This window comes from Somniosus microcephalus, chromosome 29 (assembly GCF_052327205.1).
Source record: "Somniosus microcephalus isolate GS21.2 chromosome 29, FLI_Smic_1.0, whole genome shotgun sequence".
NCBI classification, from domain to species: domain Eukaryota; kingdom Metazoa; phylum Chordata; class Chondrichthyes; order Squaliformes; family Somniosidae; genus Somniosus; species Somniosus microcephalus.
The window spans coordinates 46,815,715-46,838,362 of record NC_141015.1 but is presented as its reverse complement, the minus strand read 5'-3'; the positions used below and the strand labels follow the sequence as shown (position 1 = coordinate 46,838,362).

Below are 22,648 nucleotides of genomic sequence, written 5' to 3'. Positions count from 1 at the left end.
AAATAAATGACTGGTTCGGAATGTGAAGGAGTTATTATTACTGCTAATGAGTAACTGCATAAATATATTGAAATGATGGATATTTGTGATGATAACTGCCCAAGGTTCGACAGTGCTTTGACTGTTCATTACTGTATTCCACCACATTAGATTGTGGATGAGAGTAATGCCACGCAGCCTTTGATCCTATTGTGAGTGAGGATTCAGTGTGTATTGCATGTTGATTCTGGTGATTTTTCACTCATTTTCAGACCTGCTGGAATTCGGTGATGAGTCAAATCCCATCTTTTCCGATGCTGGTAGGAAACCAATGAACAGACAGGAAAAAGCCAAGGAGAATACCAGGAAAATCTTCCATGGTCCTAAACGGGTAAGAATTGCAGGCTGCTGATTGATTGATTGAATGTGCCACAAGGTGACCTGCTCCTTCTCCAGGCTCAGTTAGTACCAAGTGTTTCATTTACACCAGGAGTGTTCAAGCTTTGTGTCTCGCTCGGCTGCACAGGTATGTACCATGGAGCCTCGAGGACCACGTATCAAGTTTTCATCAGTGTTCCCGTTCCTCTGTGTGTAGCTCAAGTTAGAAGTAATTTGATGCCACCTCATGTTAAATATTCAAAAGCTCGATCTTCTACGAGTCCAAGGTACATGTAATGACAATTCACAACTTGGGGCTGTCTGCTGAATGAGTGGAGTGCACATAGTTGCTGATAGCATCAGGCAAGCAGTGTTACTATATCACACGTGTCCACTCCATGACCAGCCCTTCAAACCATCAGTGTAAAGGTCGTATCCACCACAGTGCAGGGATCATTTGAGCTGACTGTTCCAGGGCACAAGGTGCCAGGGCCCTGCAGAAACACAAGTCGGTACATTTCACAACCCAACGGCGAAATTCCACCTGGCCTGTGGGAATCCTACTTCTGTTTTGCTAATATCGTACCCACTGGCTGTGTTCTTTCACATGCTGGGTCAGAATAATACAGACTGTGACCCTGGCCCATCCCTCCTTGAGTCCGCTGCCCCTGACTGCGTGAAATACATGATGAAAGCTTGCATTGATGGAGGACGACTTTGTTGCAGTTTCCCACAGTGGTTTTTAATCCTTAATCATTTGTTGCTTGCTCATCAATGCCCAGCTGATGGGGCTGGTAACCTTCCCCAGAGCCCGTGCTGCAGCGTAATGGGATCTGCGTTGGAGTAAGGGGAAGGAGGAGAGATTAAGAAGCGACTGGTTTCTTGAGACCTCCAGCGATGACCTTTCTGAAATTGGCAACGAGAGGGAATGGCGGTGAAGAGCCCGTCTGTTGCTCTGGAGCGTGTTGATCATGTGACTCCAGACTGCTTCAAACTGCGGCAGGTTGAGCTCTGCACTGTCTGAATAAAGGCCTCTGTGGCCCTGCCAAGAAACTTTCTGCTGGTATGCAAACAAAGCTGCTTGATGCTGTCAGAGTGGATTAGCCTTCATCGTTCCCAAGGCAAGGTTTGAACCCTTGTATTCTCCACTGTAGTTGGTTGCTGTTTGGATGCAGTAAAACTGGTCATTGTTAAACCTCTTCCACTGGAGAAGGAGCCTTCAAGGTAATGTCCTCGTGTGTTTTCAGCTTTAATCCAGAATTGCTCAACAGGTCCGTAATGTGGGTTTATTTGGAAATGTGAGTGTGTGTGGTAGCCGAGTGTTTATAGTATTGGACTAGTTACTGTGTGGTAGCCGAGTATTTATAGTATTGGACTAGTTACTGTGTGGTAGCCGAGTGTTTATAGTATTGGACTAGTTACCAAGTACGTAAATTCAAATCGCACCAAGTTGTGAAATTGAATTTAATACCTGGTCATTTGTGGACCATGAAAGCTTCCGGATTTCATCTATATATATATATATATAAACGGATGCTTCCTTCTGTCTGTCTGCCCTTCTGTCTGTCCTCACGTGTGCGTCTGTATGGTATGCGCTCGAAAGTTATAGAGCGTACCTACGCGTGCGTTACGTCGAAAGAAAGCTTACCTTTCCAAAACGGTCTTAAGCGTATTTACGTTTCGGCCGGACAAAAATCGCGCCCGCGGTATCCGAAAAACCTTCAACATTCCGCTCATTAGCATCTCATTATCCGCTCATTAGCGACAGAGTGACCTCTAGGTTGACCAATCGTACGCCAGGTTGCTGGTGCGTGCGGCCGGGCCCTCCTACGGTCGAGTGACGGGACGCTTGACCAATCCTACGCTTTGGTGACCTGACGGTCGACCAATCGGTGCGTGTGTGGGCGGGCCTTATCGTTCTGAACCAAGGTGAGTAGCCGCCATCTTGCTTCCATTCTTTTTCCTGCTTTCTGCGTCTTTCTTTTCAAATATACATTTCCAGCAAAATAAAATTGTTTTTATTAAATTGTTTTTTTAAAAAAAAACTAGATTCATTTGTAAATATTTTCTCTAACCTGAAGATTCTTTTTCCTACCTTTCCCTGTTTTTGTTAGGCCTGAAAGCCTGGGCCTTTCTTGCCCAGCCAGGCCCGAGCTAGGTAATTGTCCCACGGCTTATGCTAAGCTCCTCACCCCTCCCCCCCCCCCCCCCCCTGCTGTCACGTTACCTGGGGCAACGGCGTCAGCCGCGAGGGTCAGGGTGCGCGCGCAGCAGGAGCAGCTGAGACGCGGCGTCTCTCTGTTCCCCGCTCGGTGGGGGCGGCGGGGCTCTCGGGAGTGCGGATCTCGGCCGGGGCTTGGTGGGCGGGAAGGGTTACCCCGGCAACCGGGCCCGCCGGCCGTCTCTCACAGCCGCAATCGGCGGTCTTGGAGCCAGCTCGGGAGGCCGGTGCTCGGAAGATCGGGCCTCCGGAGTTCGGTGATGGGGTGGGGGGGGGGCTGGGTTGGGGGGGGCTGGGTTGGGGGGGGTGGTGGGGTTGGGGGCCAACCTCGGGAGTTCGGGGGGGCAGGGATCAGGCAGTTCGGGGGGGGGTGGGGGGGCGACCCTCGGGGATCGGGGGGCTCGGGGACTCTCCCCCTTCCCCTCCCTCTCCCCTCCTCCCCCCCCCCCTCCCCCTCTCTCCCCCCTCCCCCTCTCTCCCTCTCTCCCCCCTCCCCCTCTCTCCCCCCTTCCCCTCTCCCCCCTTTCAAATTCAAATCGCTTTATTGGCATGATAAGGTACATTTTATGTTGCCAAAGCATCAAAATACATTTATGGTTGAACACATCAACGCAGTTCTATTCATACATTGTATAAACAGGTATATCCCTGAGTGTATAAACATACATTCGCATTTTTTATATATACTCTTTTCTTAGTTTACTGGTTGTCCCTCTGTTCATGGCAAGCTGTAACATAGTGTGCCACCAGTGTTACACAGCTTCTCTCCTCTCCCAGTAGGTATGGGAGTTTTTGGTTGTCATTCAGATTTCTGAATTCAGGGCATATTTGTGAGAATTTTTGATAGAAATTCTCCCTGATGCCCTGATATTTTTCACAGGCTGTGAGGAAGTGCATCTCTGTCTCCACTACTCCCTGACTGCAGTGAGAGCATATCCTGTCTTCTCTTGGCAGCCTGGTCTGCCTGTGTCTGCCTTTTTCGATCGCTAGGCTATGTTCGCTAAGTCTGTACCTTGTCAAGGTTCTTCTCAGTTTGTTATCCTTTACCATGGTCAGGTAATCAGCTATGTTGTATTGTCTGTTTAGGGCCAAGTAGCAATTGAGTTTGCTTTGGGTTTTTGTTGTTTCTGCCCAATATGTCAGATATTTTTCCTTTTGCTTAGCGACGATTGTGTTGGGTCGAATTCTTTGTGTTACCCTGTCACTGTCCTGGGGCTGGTTATTGTTAGTAGTTACTTCGCTGAGTCCCAGGACTAGTTGACTGAGGGTATTCTTCTTTATGGTCAGCTCTTGGCATTTCAGGGCGTCGTAGTGATAGCATTGGGGGTTGCTCATTTGAAGGTGATTCCAAAATTTGGTGGCTCTTTTTTGGATAGTGATTATTAATGGATATTGGCCTAGTTCTGCCCTGCATGCATTGTTTACTGTTTTCCTTTGAGTCCGGAGGATACTTTTACAGAATTCTGCATGTAGGATCTCAATTGGGTGCTTGTCCCATTTTGCAAATTCTTGTTGTGTTAGCGGTCCCCACACCTCACTGCCATAGAGTGCAATTGGTTCAATTACTGATTTGAAAATTTTGAGCCAAATGCTAATTGGGATTTCTATTTGGATTGATTTTTTGATGGCATAGAAAGCCCTTCTTGCTTTCTCTTTCAGTTCATTCACAGCCAGTTTGAAGTTTCCCGTAGAACTGATTTTTAAGCCCAAGTATGTGTAGTTAGTGGTTTGTTCAATTTTGGTTGTTCCTAGTGTGAAATTTATTTTGGGTCCCTGATGTTTGGATCTTTGCTGAAACACAAGGACTTTGGTTTTTGGGGGATTTATTGTCAGGGCCCAAGTCTGGCAGTACGACTCTAGCAGGCCCAGGTTCTGCTGTAGACCCTCCTTAGTTGGTGACAGCAGAACCAGGTCGTCTGCATAGAGGAGGAATTTAACCTTGGATTCATATAGGGTGAGGCCGGGTGCTGTAGATTGTTCAAGTAGTTTTGCCAATTCATTTATGTAAATATTAAAGAGTGTCGGTGAGATTGGCGAGCCCTGCGTCACCCCCCGCCCCTGTGGGAAGTATTTTGTTTGTTTGTCTCCAATTTTAACTGCACATTTGTTGTTTGTATACATTGATTTAATTACATCATATGTTTTTCCTCCTATCCCGCTTTCGATAAGTTTCAGGAATAAACCGTCATGCCAGATGGAGTCGAAAGCCTTCTGGAAATCTATAAAGCATGCGTAGATTTTGCTCTTGTTATTGTGAACGTGTTTGTCAATTAGGGTCTGTAGGGTGAAGATATGACCTGATGTTCTATAGTTTGGCAGGAATCCAATTTGGCTTTTACTCAAGACATTGTGCTCCTCAAGGAAGTTTATAAGTCTTTTGTTTATGATGCTACAGAATACTTTCCCCAGGTTACTGTTTACACAGATGCCTCGATAGTTGTTTGGGTCGGTTTTGTCCCCACTTTTGTATATGGGCGTTATGAGTCCTTTGTTCCAGATATCAGGGAAATAACCGACACTCAGAACCAGGTTGAAGAGTTTTAGGATAGGCAGTTTCATTTTGTCGTCTGTGTGTTTAATCATCTCGTTTAGTATGCCGTCTGTCCCGCAAGCTTTTCCTGGTCGCAGGTCCTTGAGTTTTTCAAAAAGTTCTTTTTCTGTTATTATGGAGTCTAGCGGGTTTTGGTTATCTTTTATGGCCATTTCTAGCTTTTCCAGTTTTTTGCATATTTGGTGTTGCTCTGGTCTTAGTGTGTTTTTCTGGTATAATTTTTCAAAGTGGTTTACCCAAGTGTCTCCATTTTGAATGGCCAATTCGTCGTGTTGTTTTTTTGTGTAGTGTATTCAAGTTGTCCCAGAAACAATTGGAATCAATGGATTCCTCCATGGAGCTGAGTGTATTCTTAATATATTGCTCTTTTTTGGTTCTGAGTGTGTTTCTGTATTGTGTTAGTGTCTGACAATAAGTAAGGCGTAATTCCTCATTTTCTGGATGTCTGTGTTTTTGGTTTGATATTTTTCTAAGTTTTTTCCTCATGTTATGGCAATCTGGGTCAAACCATTTTTCATAGTTTTTTGTTTTGGGTTTGTTCTTGCGAGCTTTCAAGTTTGCACTTGTTGCCAAATTATCAAAAATATTGTTTAGGTTATTAACTGTCCGGTTTACGCCTTCTTTATTGTGAGTGTATATGTTATCCAGAAAGGTGTCCAAGAGAGCTTGAGTTGATGCATTGCTAATTGTTTTCTGGTATTTTTCCGTGTCGTTTTTGGCCCATCTGTACGATTTTTTGGTGTTGTACAGTTTACTGGGTTGTGTTTCTATGTTTGTTTCTGTCTTTTTGAGATACATAGTAATTTGTGATCTGACAGTGTTGTTTGTGGTTTGACTGTGAATGCTCTGAAAGAGGATGGGTCCAAATCTGTAATCATATAGTCTACTGTGCTGCAGCCAAGAGGTGAGCAATAGGTCGATCTTCCTAGAAGGTCTCCTATGAACCTACCATTGACAATGTACAGACCCAGGTTTCGACAGAGCTGTAGTAGCTGTTTTCCGTTGTTATTTGTCTGCTTGTCGCAGTTATGCCTGTATGGAAGGGAAGGGATGTCAAAGAGGTTATTCCCGAATACGTAATTGTTTCCCTGATTATTGGTGAAGTCCAGTTCTTCGTCCGTTCTTGAATTGAGGTCCCCACAGATCAACACGTTCCCCTGGGCCTGGTATTGGATAATTTCCCCCTCTATGTTGGAGAAGGTGTCCTCTTTAAAGTACGGGGATTCCATTGGGGGGATATAGAGTGCGCAAATGTAAACATCTTGGGTGTTTGAGATAATCTCCCTCTCAATTTTGAGCCACATGTGGTTTTCGCCCTTTTTTATAAATTTGATGTAATTCTTAAGTTCTGTTTTAAACCAGATCAGGATGCCTCCAGAGTCTCTGCCTTGGGTTACACTTGGTAATTTATTGGAGGGGACCATCAGCTCAGTGTACCCTTGGGGACAGCCAGTGTGTCCTTTTCCTTTATACCAAGTTTCCTGTAAAATGATAATATCTAGATCTTTAGTTTCATCTATGAACTCTGGGGTCCTACTCTTCACGTCTAGCACCAAAGAGTGTAGACCTTGGATATTCCAGGTCGAAATATATAAGGATTTCATGTTAAGTTTGATCTTTTACTATGATAGGTTAAAGATTGGTACGTGTTTGTCGTGTCTAAGTGTGGGGAAAAAAAGATCACTTCAGTTGTCTATAAAGTTAATACTATTTGGTTACAGTTCTTTCTATTACTTAGTCCTTGATCCATAAGGCGGAAGTAGATGCTGCTGCACATCTGCTTATTGTCTCTTAATGGATTGTTTCTGTCTGAGGTATTGCGTACCTCCTGTGCATCTCTCCCTCTGTCTGGGGAGCGTTCCTGTTCCCCTGTGGGACAGGAGTGGTGAAGGTCTGATATTGTTGTTTTGCATGGGGATCCTCTCTGGTCTCGGTTGGTGTGGTGGTGGTCTTTGTAGTGGTCCTGATCTGTACCCCGCTGATCTCTGGTGGTCGGGGGGGGGGGGTCCTCTTGGAGTCTGGGTATGGACCCGGTTAAAAGCGACGTCCTTCAGGGCTTTAGCAAAGATCGATATTCTTTTCCTTTGGATGTGGACGTGGTCGTAGAGACATTCCTCATCGAGGGTGGGGTGTTGGGCCAGGTGCACGTTGTGTTTTGATTCGCAGTCTCTTGCTATGCTGGCATTTATCTCATGAATTGTGTTGTTGTTGAAGTCTGTTCTCGGCAATATTGTGGAAACAGTGATTCTAGTGTTTGGAAATGTACTGCTTGCCTTCCTAATCATTGCTCTGAGCGATGTTGCTACCTCTTTCTGTTGGGCCTTTAGGTCATTTGTGCCCGTGTGTATTATTATGTGTTGGGGGGAGCCTAATCGGGCTTTGGTCAGCCATCCCATGGCTCTGTCTGTTGTTGGGCACCAGATCTTTTCTACTTTACTGCTTTTTCTCCCATAGAAATTTCCCATTTGAGTCTGAGTATTACGATGTCAGCCTTGTTTGTGTTTACTGTAGGGTGGCTTTCGCCTGGACTCATAGTGTGTGTGCTGGGGTGTCTGGTGTGTGCGTTCCTCTTGTGAGCGGCTCGCTTGTGGTTCTACGGTGGTGGGGGAAGATTGAGAATCAGTATGCTGGTCGGTCTGTGTGGCACCCCTTGTATTGTGTGTCTGCTGCTTTTGTTCCGTGTGGGAGTGCAGCCGTTCCGTCAGGCTCTGTCTTGTCTTATCTCTAGCCTCTGGTTGCTGGTCTAATGGTGTTATCTCTCCTCTATGGCTCTCTTCTTTTTCCTGCAGCTCTTTCACCCGATTCCCAAGTAGATTCACCTGGTTCTCAAGTAGATTCAGCTCTCTCTTGTGTCTCTCCCTCTCCTGCTTTTGTTCGTGAATCATTTTGAGGAACTCCTCTCTAAATTTAACCATCTCTATCTCTAATTGATTAAATTTATCTTTTAGTTGTATTTGGCTGTGTGATCCCGGGGTATGTGGCTGGTCGGCCCTGGAAGGCTCACTCACTTCCTGGCTATGCTGCTCTTCTCTTGGTGAGCTGGAATTGGTAGGGGGACTATGTGTGGCTTCCTCCCTGGTAGTTATGCTGGGGTTTGTCAGTTGTATCGTGTGGCTGTGGGTCCCTGGGGTTAGTGTCTGGTTTGAACTGTGTGGCTCGTTCACCTTCTGACCAGGCAGATTTCCTCCTGGTAAGTTGTCAATGTTGGGGGGAGTGCGGGCCACTCTGGGGCTGTTCCTTCCCCTCTTAGTTAATCCTTTCAGTGTCCTGAAGGCCGTTACAAATTTGTCGAGGTTGCTTTGCACTAATATTGTTCCGGTATTGTACGCGTTGACAGTCGTGGTTACCCTGTCTCCTGGTGTGTTAAATTTCATTTTGGACCCATTTGCGGTGTTTTCTAGCTTAACACTGGTATAGTGTGATTTTATTGCTGTGATCCAAGCCGCTGGCTGATCTGAGTAGAAAATGAGGTTACTTTTTGTCCCATTGTTGTACCAGTCAGCAAAAAGAGTTTCTGGTTTTTCTCTCATCTGATCATGCTTGATCGCTTTTATAGCCTTTTTTGCGGTGTTGGGGGGAATCTGGAAGCGGTTGCTCTCAGTGTCCCTCGGGGGCTGTTGTGGCTCTTCTGATTCGCTCATTTTTGGTAAAGTATTGTTGATCTTAGAATAAGCTTTTCTGGGGCCCCGGGTTTGGTGTTTCCCTCTCCCTGTTCGCAACCTTTCCCGGTCCCCCTCTCCGACCCCGTGGTCCCTGGGCCTCTGCTTCTGGGTTCACCCTTCCCAGGTCTGAGTCTGTGAGCTGCTGTTTCACGGTGCCTCTGGGCTGTTCCCCTCCCCCTCAGAGGTCTCTGGGCCTCTGTCTTGGCCTGGCTCCTCAGACCTTTCCCTGGCTTCAGTCTCCCTCCCTGGGCCCTGTACTCTCAGTCTTGGTTTTCTCGTTCCCTTTTGGTTGCTGGATTGCTGGGCTGCGGCCCGAGTCCCCTCTGCTGTGCCGGGTGATGGATTGCTCGGCTGCGGCCCGAGTCCCCTCGGCTGTGCCAATTGCTGGGCTGCGTCCCGAGTCACCTCGCCTCCTCTAATTTGCTTTGCCTCGGTCACTGTCTGCGCCTGGGAGGTCTCCAGGCCTCTGTCTCGGTCTGGCTCCTCCACGGTCCTGTGTTCCGGACGCCGTTCTGGAGTCGCCGCTCTGATTGCCGCTGCGTCTCCGTGCGGCCTTCCCGAACTCGATGCAGCCGAGTCCCCTCGTTCCGGCTGCCGCTGCGTCTCCGTGCGGCCTTCCCGAGCCCGATGCGGTCGAGTTACCTCGTTCCGGCTGCTGCTGCGTCTCCGTGCGGCCTTCCCGAGCCCGATGCGGTCGAGTCACCTCGCTCCGGCTGCGTCTCCCGAGCGGCCTTCGCCGAGTTCTCTCGCTTCGGCTGTTGCTGCGGCCACTGTTCAGGTTCTTCTTTGTTTTGTATATTTCTTCCCTTATTTCTTTTTGCTTTGGCTCTTTTATTTGTTTGTTTTTTTTTAATTTCCTCTGATTGTTTTTTTTCCCCCTTTTTTCGGGTCCCGTCGTTGGCGCTTTTTTTTCCCGTTTTTTCTTCTTCTTTTCTTTCTGTGTTTAAACTAACCTTAAACTTAAACTAAATGGAAATAAACTAAAATGAACTAACTTAGCAAAAATTAATACTTAAATGTAACCTTTTTTCCCCCACATTAGACACTAAAAAACAGTATAAATCTCAGCAGCTCATCTTTTGTGCTGTCTCTCTCCCCCCCCTTCCTCTCTCCCCCCCTCTTTCTCTCCCCCCCTCTTTCTCTCCCCCCCTCTTCCTCTCTCCCCCCCCCTTCCTCTCTCCCCCCCCCTTCCTCTCTCCCCCCCCTCATCCTCTCTCCCCCCCCTTCCTCTCTCCCCCCCCTTCCTCTCTCCCCCCCCTTCCTCTCTCCCCCCCCTTCCTCTCTCCCCCCCCTTCCTCTCTCCCCCCCTCTTCCTCTCTCCCCCCCTCTTCCTCTCTCCCCCCCTTCCTCTCTCCCCCCCTTCCTCTCTCCCCCCCTTCCTCTCTCCCCCCCTTCCTCTCTCCCCCCCTTCCTCTCTCCCCCCTCTTCCTCTCTCCCCCCCTTCCTCTCTCCCCCCCTTCCTCTCTCCCCCCCTTCCTCTCTCCCCCCCTTCCTCTCTCCCCCCCTTCCTCTCTCCCCCCTTCCTCTCTCCCCCCCTTTCTCTCTCCCCCCCTTCCTCTCTCCCCCCCTTCCTCTCTCCTCCCCTTCCTCTCTCCCCCCCTTCCTCTCTCCTCCCCTTCCTCTCTCCCCCCCTTCCTCTCTCCCCCCCTTCCTCTCTCCCCCCCTTCCTCTCTCCCCCCCTTCCTCTCTCCCCCCCTTCCTCTCTCCCCCCCTTCCTCTCTCCCCCCCTTCCTCTCTCCCCCCCTTCCTCTCTCCCCCCCTTCCTCTCTCCCCCCCTTCCTCTCTCCCCCCCCTTCCTCTCTCCCCCCCCTTCCTCTCTCCCCCCCTTCCTCTCTCCCCCCCCTTCCTCTCTCCCCCCCTTCCTCTCTCCCCCCCTTCCTCTCTCCCCCCCTTCCTCTCTCCCCCCCTTCCTCTCTCCCCCCCTTCCTCTCTCCCCCCCTTCCTCTCTCCCCCCCTTCCTCTCTCCCCCCCTTCCTCTCCCCCCCCCCTCCTCTCCCCCCCCTTCCACTCCCCCCCTTCCTCTCCCCCCCTTCCTCTCCCCCCCTTCCTCTCCCCCCCTTCCTCTCCCCCCCCCTCCTCTCCCCCCCTTCCTCTCCCCCCCTTCCTCTCCCCCCCTTCCTCTCCCCCCCCTTCCTCTCCCCCCCCCTTCCTCTCCCCCCCCCCTTCCTCTCCCCCCCTTCCTCTCCCCCCCCTTCCTCCCCCCCCTTCCTCCCCCCCCTTCCTCCCCCCCTTCCTCCCCCCCCCTTCCTCCCCCCCCCCTTCCTCCCCCCCCTTCCTCCCCCCCCCCCTTCCTCCCCCCCCCCTTCCTCCCCCCCCTTCCTCCCCCCCCTTCCTCCCCCCCCTTCCTCCCCCCCCTTCCTCCCCCCCCCTTCCTCCCCCCCCCTTCCTCCCCCCCCCTCCTCTCCCCCCCCTTCCTCTCCCCCCCTTCCTCTCCCCCCCTTCCTCTCCCCCCCTTCCTCTCCCCCCCTTCCTCTCCCCCCCTTCCTCCCCCCCCTTCCTCCCCCCCTTCCTCCCCCCCCCTTCCTCCCCCCCCCTTCCTCCCCCCCCCTTCCTCCCCCCCCCTTCCTCCCCCCCCCCTTCCTCCCCCCCCCTTCCTCCCCCCCCCTTCCTCCCCCCCCCTTCCTCCCCCCCTTCCTCCCCCCCCCTCCTCTCCCCCCCCTTCCTCTCCCCCCCTTCCTCTCCCCCCCTTCCTCTCCCCCCCCTTCCTCTCACCCCCCCTTCCTCTCACCCCCCCTTCCTCTCACCCCCCCTTCCTCTCACCCCCCCCTTCCTCTCACCCCCCCTTCCTCTCACCCCCCCTTCCTCTCACCCCCCCTTCCTCTCACCCCCCTTCCTCTCACCCCCCCTTCCTCTCACCCCCCCTTCCTCTCACCCCCCCTTCCTCTCACCCCCCCCTTCCTCTCACCCCCCCTTCCTCTCACCCCCCCTTCCTCTCACCCCCCCTTCCTCTCACCCCCCCTTCCTCTCACCCCCCCTTCCTCTCACCCCCCCTTCCTCTCACCCCCCCTTCCTCTCACCCCCCCTTCCTCTCACCCCCCCTTCCTCTCACCCCCCCTTCCTCTCACCCCCCCTTCCTCTCACCCCCCCTTCCTCTCACCCCCCCTTCCTCTCACCCCCCCTTCCTCTCACCCCCCCTTCCTCTCACCCCCCTTCTCTCACCCCCCCTTCCTCTCACCCCCCCTTCCTCTCACCCCCCTTCCTCTCACCCCCCCTTCCTCTCACCCCCCCTTCCTCTCACCCCCCCTTCCTCTCACCCCCCCTTCCTCTCACCCCCCCTTCCTCTCACCCCCCCTTCCTCTCCCCCCCCTTCCTCTCCCCCCCCTTCCTCTCACCCCCCTTCCTTCCCCCCCCTTCCCCTCTCCCCCCCTTCCTCTCCCCCCCTTCCTCTCCCCAGTCGCTCTCTCTCTTCCCCCCCCCCCCCCCCCCCCAGTCGCGCGCTCTCTCTCTCTCTTCCAACAACAACATGCCCTCAAAAGACCCTCGGCACCGCCGGGCACTTCAGCTAGTTTTTTAATAAACTGGTTCACTGGTGTCCTTCGCGGAGGGACCTGTCACCCTCTCCAGTTTGGCCTATACGTTTCCAGTCCCACAGTACCCTCCGGGCAATGAGGGGTGGACAGTAAGTACTGCCCTACCAGTGGGTTTAGGGTCAAGCCACAGTTGGTTAGATTACAGTTTGTGTTGAGGGGACGGGAACAATACTTGGTGAAACTTTTTGTATGGAAATTACATTAGGTAGTGCGCCAATTTAATCGGGATGGTATAATGTACGTGCTGTTTGGAGCCTGATGAATCAAATACCTGGATGATTGCTTTATTCCAAAGCACAGGGAATGTTACTGTGGAGCAGTACTTCACACTTTAGCAAACTCCATAATCTTCACCTGCAGATGCGGCGGTCCGCTTGACCACGCGCTGCATTTAGTCACTGCAAAAATCTTATGGAGGCTTTTGAGTTGTACTTGGCAAAGAGCCACTTCATTGATAAGTGTACGAAGTCCATTAGTAAATGGCTCTATAGAGTTGTAGTATTAAATGCTTACTGGGATGCAGGAATGTTTTTAAAATTCATTAATGATTGAGTGCCCACGGTTGTTCTGTGTATTTTATGTAAGTGGCTGCTGTTAGAACATTGCAGTGCCAAATGTTAAATCTCTCTGGGGCTGCAGATAAATAGAGTTCTACAAACAAAAGTGCTGTGGTATGCCTACAAAAATGAGATTTTAATAGCTTCCCTGCTGCCTCTAACACATACCCTGGTTATCCTAGTGCCATGGTGTGTAGGTGCACCACATGAGGTGATACTGGACCATACGCATCAGGTGCTTTCAGCTGATTTTTACCCTGACCATTGAACGCACTGGAATATTTGGGTACATGTGTGGGTGCTCAGTGAGGGCAGGGCTAGATTTGGCTGCACAGTTCCTGCTGGCACTCATTGAGTAAACAAAAATCTGGGGGAAGGGGTGAAGAGAAGAGTCATGGGGAGATACGCTGGGGCTCCCAACTGCGTGGTAGGATGCACTTTCATGGTCACTGAATTTGGCCATGTGGATGCATGCCTACAGCAACGTCAGCCCTGGAGAGAAGGAAGGAAAGTTGAAGGAATATACACACAGCCATGCCCTTTCACCTTTACATGGCTGGCCACAGAGCAGCAATGAGGGGGCAGGCCTTAGATTGCCTACCCACGGGGATGGGATGGCCAGGGGAAAGATGAAAAGTCCTTGTTTTTTTAACTACGCCTAAAACTGGGCATTTAAAAAAAAAAAAAAAATTGTTTTATGGGATGTGGGCGTCGCTGGCAGGGCCAGCATTTATTGCCCATCCCTAATTGCCCTTGAAAAGGTGGTGATGAGCCACCTTCTTGAACCGCTGCAGTCCGTGTGGTGAAGGTATTCCCACAGTGCTGTTAGGGAGGGAGTTCCAGGATTTTGACCCAGCGACGATGAAGGAACGGCGATACACTTCTAAGTCAGGATGGTGCGTGACTTGGAGGGGAACTCGGAGGTGGTGGTGTTCCCATGCACCTGCTGCCCTTGTCCTTCGAGGGGGAAGAGGTCGCGGGTTTGGGAATATGACCAGGATAACTACAGTAAATACAGGAAATTTGCATTTCAGCAATGGGTTCCAGCCATGTTGGGTTTCAAGGCTTTGACCCAGATATTCTGTAACAGCTTTCAGTATTCAGGCAGGGGAGTGAGCAATTGTTGATAGCTGAAAGGCATAGATTCAGATGGGGTGGAAGAAAGCATTACTGCAGAGAATCTGGCTGGTTTCTGAAGGGCCCCACTAAGGGGCGTTGTAGTGGCAAGTAGCCTAGATCTCCCCGGTGAAATTGGATGAGTATCTTGAAGAGGAACGCATTCAGTCACACCTGCTGGGACAGCTGGAAGCAGACGAGAATGTCCTATTTATTTTCTGGCTGAGAATATTTTTGAGTCCACTTCCACGGCACAAAGCCGAACATTGCACACTGAAGGAAATGATAGTGACATTTGGCAGTGTTAGGTACACGTGGCTCAGCAAAATTGTGTAACAGTATAGCCTCTGCCCAAAATATTCACTGGTAGAGTATTCGCGTACTGTACTAACTCGCCTTGTTATTGCATCGTGCTACTGGAGACATTGGTGGTGTGTAAATGTCCTCTTCATCACTGCGGCAAGATTCAGTCGCGTTCTTTTGATGAAATTTTGATAGTTAACCCTTTACAGTGAAGTTTTAGTTGAACAAATGCCGATGTTTCACTGTTAATCTAACCTGCTTTGGTGGTGTTGCTCAACCTTGGATACGTGAGAATTGTGCTGAAACTTCGATTAGCCCGATGCCAAGTGTTAACGCTGGTTTGTATGTGGTCAGTATCAAACATCCAGAGCTTGAAGAGTTGGCATTGATCAGGCAATGTAATGAAAACACTGTCTTGAAAATGATACCCACTGGGATGCAAAGTTTGTTTCAAGTTTCATTGTATTTTCATAGGTGGGGGAGAGGGATTTCAGGGAGTGGAGATGCCTGTGAAATGTGTATTTCCCTTTGTCTTGACCCTAACCTTAAAAGTTGAACCATTTGCGAGAAGTTGCAGTCTTGTAATTCCATCCTCGCTATGTCTGTTCTATGTGCTCTTCAGGATGTGTGGTGTTGACTGAATGAAGTATCTTTGCAGTGTGTCAGAGAAAGCCATATAAAAGCAGAGCTCGCTACTTCTGGAGCATGACAAATTTCAGTTAGTTTATCAGCTGGCAGTTTCCAGCGCGGGAGGCCATTTGGCCCTTGTCGGTGCTGGCTGTTTGCTCGAGCAATCTGAGCTAATCGCACCGCCCTGTTCTCTCCCCATAGCCCTGTATCTTACTCTGCTTTGAATGATTAGACATTGCCAGGATCCAAACCTGACGCACTCACTTGGCAAATAGCCAAATAAATCCCAGGTGCTAAATTTCCACTTTAAAGTTTGCTGCTCCACTACCCCCGCACCCCAACCTGAGCTCATTTACTCCCCCTCCCTGTTAAAATAATAATCATTCTGAACTTTGGCAGGCAGTGGGATGTTCTGTAGTCCCTGGTCCTCAGTGAAAAGGGAAACTAACCAATTAACTTCTGGTCCCAGCCCTTTTTTGGGATTAGTGCATAAATTAAAATTGATTTGTAAGAATGTCTAAAAAGCAAAAAAATGCAATAAAAAGTGAATTCTGTAGTGTAATTGCCAAGTCTCCATGTGAAGATTTCTGTGCTGTAGGTTTGCGAGCAGATAGCTGTGATATTTTAGTGTCCGTCTACTTGTGTCCTGTCTCCAGCGGTGTTTGGCTCATTTCATGTGTATCCCCTGTTGAAAGGACAATTTACATTGAGATAATTTGTGTGTAAATCTCTGCTAGTGCTTCACGTGTGTGTAAGGAGGTCATGGTTCTCGTTTGTGACCAAAATAGGCCCAATTATGTCTTTGTATGAGTTGACCTAAGGGAACACTGTCTCCAGAAAAGCTGTCAGAATGCTCTTGGCTGCCGGTTTGTGACGAGGTTTGGCTGAAATATATTGCTCCATCCCACCAGCAGCCCCTGACAGTGTGACAAATGGACACGTCTGTGCTAGAGCTTTGTGCCTTGTGACAGGGCAAAACCCGCTGCATTTTCCTGTCAATTACCACTGGTCCCTCAGGCAAACATCTGACCTGTCGCAGCTGACGGTGTTGGGCTGAAATTTTGGAAACCAAAAACACAGACAGCTTGCACAAACCTTGCCATCAGCAAGGTGGCAGTATGGAGGCCCAGTTTCTGAAAGGCTGAGTGATTCATTCTGCAGCAGTGGCGCTGCAGAAATTCACCACATTAGCAGGAAACTGCGCTCATCCAAATTTTTATTACAGTAACACAGACATTTCTCAATAGACCCAGTTAAATACCTGCTGAGTTACATCGAGACACTAGACCTTGGATCAGCAAAGGAACACAAGCCTGGTCAAGACATATTTTCAGTCTGAAGTTCAATTAATGATCAAAGTGCTTCACATAAAATGAATGATTTGTGAAGTGCACTGTTGTGTACTAAATATCTGCCACATTTCGAGAGACAAGATCCCTCACACAGCAATGAGGTGACTGGCCAATTAATCTATTGTTAGTGGTGTTGGTTCATAGAATCATTGAAATTTACAGCACAGGAGGCCATTCGGCCCATCATCCCTGTTCCAGTGGCAGAAGGGCTGTTTAACCAGAGGCACAGATTTAAGGTGATTGGCAAAAGAACCAGAGGTGACATGAGGAAATATATTTTTACGCAGCGAGTTGATCTGATCTGGAACGCGCTGCCTGAAAGGGCGGTGGAAACAGATTCAACAGTAACTTTCAAAAGAGAATTGGATAAGTAACTGAAGGGAAAAAATTTACAGGGCTATGGGGGGAAAGAGTAGGGGAATGGGATTAATTGGAGAGCTCTACCAAAGAGCTGGCAGAGGCACGATGAGCCGACTGGCCTCCTGTGCTGTATCATCCTGTGAATTCTTTTTTGGGATCACATTCTATGATTTCATCTGAGTTTCTCTGAAAATCGCGAAGCAGTGGCCTTGGTTGTTTTAGTAATGTTCTAACAGCTCGGCAAATTCAGATTGGAATCCTTGATTGTAGCTAATGGCACATCATTAACAAGCAGGTCATGTCTGTCTTGAACCAATTTAGTTCCTTAGAAAGACATTTCACATTTTGCTGCTTGTAGCCAATCTGGTCAAATTATGGTGTGCAGATTAGATGGAGGCAGACAAGAAAGAATGATTCAGGTCCTAAACCTAAGCAAGATGAGAAAGTGTAGACCTGATTAGAATCATAGAATGGTTACAGCATGAAAGGAAGACCATTCGGCCCGTCGAGCCCGCGCCGACTCTCGGCCCGTCGAGCCCGCGCCGACTCTCGGCCCGTCGAGCCCGCGCCGAATCTCGGCCCGTCGAGCCCCGTCACCCTGCCCTTTCCCTGTAGCCCTGCAAATTCTTTTTCTTCAGATACTTCATTCAACTCCCTTTTGAAAGCTGTGATTGAATCTGCCTTCATCACCCTTTCAGGCAGTGCATTCCAGATCCTAACCACTCGCTGAGTAAAAAAGTTTTTTCTTATGTTGCCTTTGGTTCTTTTGCCAATCACCTTAAATCTGTTTCCTCTGGTCCTCGACACTTCCACCAATGGCAACAGTTTCTTTCTATCTAATCTGTCCAGACCCCTCATGATTTTGAACCTCTGTCAAATCTCCTCTCAATCTTCCTAAAGTGTGGTGCCCAGAATTGGACACAACACTCCAGTTCTGGAGATTCATGCAATGCATTCAATCTTTGAAGGTGGCAGGACAGTTAGTAAGGCTGTTGGAACAGAACACAGGAACCTGGGCTTTATAAGTAAACGAATAGAGTGCAGAAGCACGGAAGTTATGCCAAACCTTTATAAACCACTGGTTAGGCCTCAGCTGGAGTATTGTGTCCAATTCTGGACACCACCTTTTAGGAAGGATGTCAAGGCTTTGGAGAGGGTGCAGAGGAGATTTACTAGAATGGTTCCAGGGATGAGGGACTTCAGTTGTGTGGAGAGACTGGAGAAACTGGGGTTGTTCTCCTTAGAGAGAGATGGTTAAGGGGAGATTTAATAGAAGTGTTCAGATTTATATGGGGTTTTGATTGAGTGGCTGGGGAGAAACTGCTTCCACTGGCAGGAGGGTCGGTATCCAGAGGAAACAGATTTAAGATAATTGGCACAAAAATCTCGGGGGAGGTTGATTTTTTTTTACACTGCGAGTTGTGATCTGGAACGCGCTGCCTGAAAGGGCGGTGGAAGCAGATTCAATAGGAACTTTCAAAAGGGAATTGGAAAAATACTTGAAGGGGAAAAATTGGCAGGGCTCTGGGGAAAGCGCAGGGGGAGTGGGACTAATTAGATAGCTCTTTCAAAGAGCCAGCTCAGACATGATGGGCCGAATGGCCTCCTTCTGGGCTGTATCATTCTATAATTAGATTCAAAATATTCAGTGCCCACCTAACACTTGATTAAAAGCTATATTTTGGGGTGCGGAGAATTATGGCACGTTTTGTTTTTTATAGGCCATTTAGCCCATCGAGCCATTTAATTAGATCATGGCTCATCTGTATCTTAATTCTATTTGCCTGCCTTGTATCCCTATCCCTTAATATCCTTGCCTAACAAAAATCTATCGATCCCAGTTTTGAAATTTTCAATTGTTCAGCCCCAGCCTCAACAGATTTTTGGGGGGGGGGAGTTCCACATTTCCACTACCCTTTGTGAAGAAGTGCTTCTTGACATCGCCCCTGAACGGCCTGGCTCTAATTTTAAGGTTATGCCCCCGTGTTCTGGAACTCATTCCCCCACCCCCCCCCAGAGGAAATAAGTTCTCTCTCTCTGCCTTATTAAATTGTTTAATCATCTTAAACACTTCAATTAGATTACCCCTTAATCTTTTATACCCAAGGGAATACAAGCCTAGTCTGCAACCTGTCGTCATAATTTAACCCTTTTAGCCCTGGTATCGTTCTGGTGAATCTGCGCTGCACCCCTGCCATGGCCAATATATTCCTGAGGTGCGATGCCCAGAACCGAACAAAGTACTCCTGATGGAGTTTAACCAGAGCTTTATACAACTGTAACATAACTTCCAGCTCCCTTCAGATGAAGGCTAACATTCCATTAGTCTTTTAAATTATTTTTTGTCCACTAGTTTTTAGTGATTTCTGTACATGGACCCCTAAATCTCTCTGCTCCTCCACAGTTCATAGCTTCTCAGTACAGGTATTTTGAAATATTCTGATCTGTCATTCTTGGGTCCAAAGTGGGTGACCTCACACTTCCCACATTGAACTCCAGCTGCCTGCTCACAATCTATCAATGTCCCTTTGCAACTTGAACATAAAAATGTCAGAGATATTGCAGTGCTGCATTACAAACCTGTAAACTTGCATTTTAACCAGTGTCGTCACAGCTTTGCTGAGGTCCGTTATTCCTGCCTGGGTAGCTGTCACAGGCACAATGTCCTTGTGTGGAAATTTGCTGTCCCCAGGCTTATGTTGTCATCTCCGCTTTGTGAGATGAGCTTCATTTATTCCTGAGCCCATCACCCCTTGAACTGTGATTGAACTTGCTGTAGCTTCAGGGCAGTAGTTTAGGGCTCGCTGGCCTACATTGGCTCCCAGTTAAGCAACGCCTCCATTTTAAAATTCTCATCCTTGTTTTCATATACCTCCACGTCCTCGCCCCTCCCTATCTCTGTAACCTCCTCCAGCCCCACAACCCTCTGAGGTATCTGCACTCCTATAATTCTGGCATCGTGAGCATCTTCGATTTTAATTGCTCCACCATTAGCTGCCTAGGCCCTAAGCTCTGGAATTCCCTCCTAAACTTCTCCACCTCTCTCCCTTTAAGAAGCTCCTTAAAACCTACCTCTTTGACTAAGCTTTTGGTCATCTGCCCTAATTTCTCTATCAAATTTTGTTTTATAACGCTCCTGTGAAGTGCCTTTGGACATTTTACTACATTAAAGGTGCTATATAACTGCAAGCTGTTGTTTGAGAGGTGAAGCTTCTTGTGCAGGTGCAGTGGGTGATATTACTGATACCAAATTCAGGTAGGGTCAGTTGCAGTGAATCGGGATTGTGGAGCAGCTTCCAGCTGGAGTCATGTTGGTGTAAACACACCAGACTCTTGCTGACGTTTTGAGATCTGAAATGTTGTGCAGGATCCCTCTGAAAGCACACAGTACAGAAAATGTCCGCCAGTGTGAAGCCCCAATTATGTACAAAGTCCCAACGGGTGGATTTACAGCTAGAGGACATGTATTCAAAGGGGACTCTTCAAATGCAAATGGCCCTTTACTTGGCACAAAGCGTAAAATTTCTGCACAAGGGAACTTCTTAGGCAGTCCCTCGGAACCGAGGATGACTTGCTTCCACATTAAAAATGAGTTCTCGGGTGACTGGTGAGTCCAATGCGGGACCTACAGTCTCTGTCACAGGTGGAGCAGACGGTGGTTGAAGGGGCGGGTGGGTGGGGTGCTTGGGTTGATGTGCGCTCCTTGCGTTGCCTGCGCTTGGCTTCCGCTTGCTCCCGGCGAAGAGACTCTAGGTGTTCGACGCCTTCCCGGATGCTTCTCCTCCACTTTGTGCAATCGTGGGCCAGGGATTCCCAGGTGTCGATGGGGATGTTGCACTTTTTCAAGGAGGCTTTGAGGGTGTCCTTGAAGCGTTTCCTCTGCCCACCTGGGGCTCTCTTGCTATGCCGGAGCTCCGTGTAGAGCGCTTGTTTTGGGAGTCCCATATCGGGCATGCGGACGATGTGACCCGTCCATCGGAGCTGATCAAGCGTGGTCAAAGCTTCAGTGCTGGGGATGTTGGCCTGAGCAAGAACACTGACGTTGGTGCGCCTATCCTGCCAATGGTGTGGAGATGCCGGTGTTGGACTGGGGTGGACAAATGTAGGAAGTCACACAACACCAGGTTATAGTCCAACAGCTTTATTTGAAATCACAAGCTTTCGGAGCGCTGCTTCACCTACATTTATCCTGCCAATGGATTTGCAGGATCTTGCGGAGGCAGCGTTGGTGGTACCTCTCCAGTGCTTTGAGGTGCCTGCTGTACATGGTCCATGTCTCTGAGACATACAGGAGAGCGGGTATTACTACTGCTCTGTAGACCATGAGCTTGGTGCTGGGTTTGAGGTCCTGGTCTTCAAACACTCTTCCTCAGGCGACCGAAGGCAGCACTGGCACACTGAAGGCGGTGTTGGACTTTGTCATCGACGTCTGCCCTTGCTGACAGTCGGCTCCCAAGGTATGGAAAGTGGTCCACGTCCAAGGCCTTGTCATGGATTTTGATAATCGGGGGGGGGCAGTACTGTGTGGCGGGGGCAAGTTGGTAGAGGACCTTTGTCTTACGGATGTTTAGCGTAAGGCCCGTGCTCTCGTACGCTTCAGTGAAGGTGTTAACGATGGTTTGGAGTTTGACCTCCGAGTGTGCGCAGACGCAGGCGTCGTCTGCATACTGTAATTCGACGACAGAGGAAGGGACAACCTTGGATCTGGACTGGAGGTGACGGAGGTTGAACAGTTTTCTGTTTGTTCTGTAAATTAGCTCCACTCCATCGGGGAGTTTACTGAGGGGGAAATGGAGCAATGCCGCAAGGAAGATCGAGAGGAGCGTTGGTGCGATGACACAGCCTTGCTTGACCCCGGTCCGTACATGAATTGGGTCTGTGGTGGAATCATTTGTCAGGATCACGGGTTGCATGTCATCGTGAAGCAGGTGGAGGATGGTGACAAACTTTTGAGGGCAGCCGAATTTGAGGAGGACACTCCATAATCCCTCACGGTTGACGGTGTCGAAGGCCTTTGTGAGATCACAGAAGGCCTTGTACAGCGGTTGGTGCTGTTCCTGCATTTCTCCTGTAATTGGCACACGGGAACTATCTAAATGGATTCAGCTGCTGCTCACATGGATTCTATAGTTGGGAATCAAGTGTGGGGAATGCAAGGGTGTCAGCCGGCTACAGAACATCTCTTCACACTGCTTTACAAAGTTAGTCTAGAGCAAAATTGGCTTCTGAGTGAAATTGCGGTGCACAAATGCTTATCCTCTGATTCTACCTTTTCCCAACTATTTAAATGAGTTAGGTTGCCTGTTTTAAAGTGAACGGCAATGTGACCCATTAATGCTGTCTGCCCACATTGCCTCCCGTGCAGCCTGTCCTCTGAAACATGCTCTGGTGACTGAGGAGCTAATGGTGAATTGGGGCAGCAGTTTCTCAGTGCATCATCCACCTTGACACGCACTCAACCTCACATAAGTGGAAATGGCATTGAGACAAACCAACTCTGGGATGTAATCTGGGTGGTTCCGGGGATGTGTCCGGTTGTATGCAGACTGGACTCTGGGATGTAATCTGGGTGGTTCCGGGGATGTGTCCGGTTGTATGCAGACTGGACTCTGGGATGTAATCTGGGTGGTTCCGGGGATGTGTCCGGTTGTATGCAGACTGGACTCTGGGATGTAATCTGGGTGGTTCCAGGGATGTGTCCGGTTGTATGCAGACTGGACTCTGGGATGTAATCTGGCTGGTTCCGGGGATGTGTCTGGTTGTATGCAGACTGGACTCTGGGATGTAATCTGGGTGGTTCCGGGGATGTGTCCGGTTGTATGCAGACTGGACTCTGGGATGTAATCTGGCTGGTTCCGGGGATGTGTCCGGTTGTATGCAGACTGGACTCTGGGATGTAATCTGGCTGGTTCCGGGGATGTGTCCGGTTGTATGCAGACTGGACTCTGGGATGTAATCTGGGTGGTTCCGGGGATGTGTCCGGTTGTATGTAGACTGGACTCTGGGATG

At 49.4% G+C, this 22,648-nt stretch overlaps 1 protein-coding gene across 2 annotated transcripts in view; it reads left to right on the top strand.

The window, feature by feature from the left end:
* Positions 1-22,648, top strand: part of LOC147098710 (wings apart-like protein homolog) — a 205,156-nt gene that overhangs the window by 119,183 nt on the left and 63,325 nt on the right. For both annotated transcript variants that reach the window (XM_085970764.1, XM_085970763.1), the window contains exon 4: positions 252-370. In XM_085970764.1, coding sequence (XP_085826890.1) covers positions 252-370 — 119 coding nt within the window. The remainder of the gene's footprint in view (positions 1-251; positions 371-22,648) is intronic.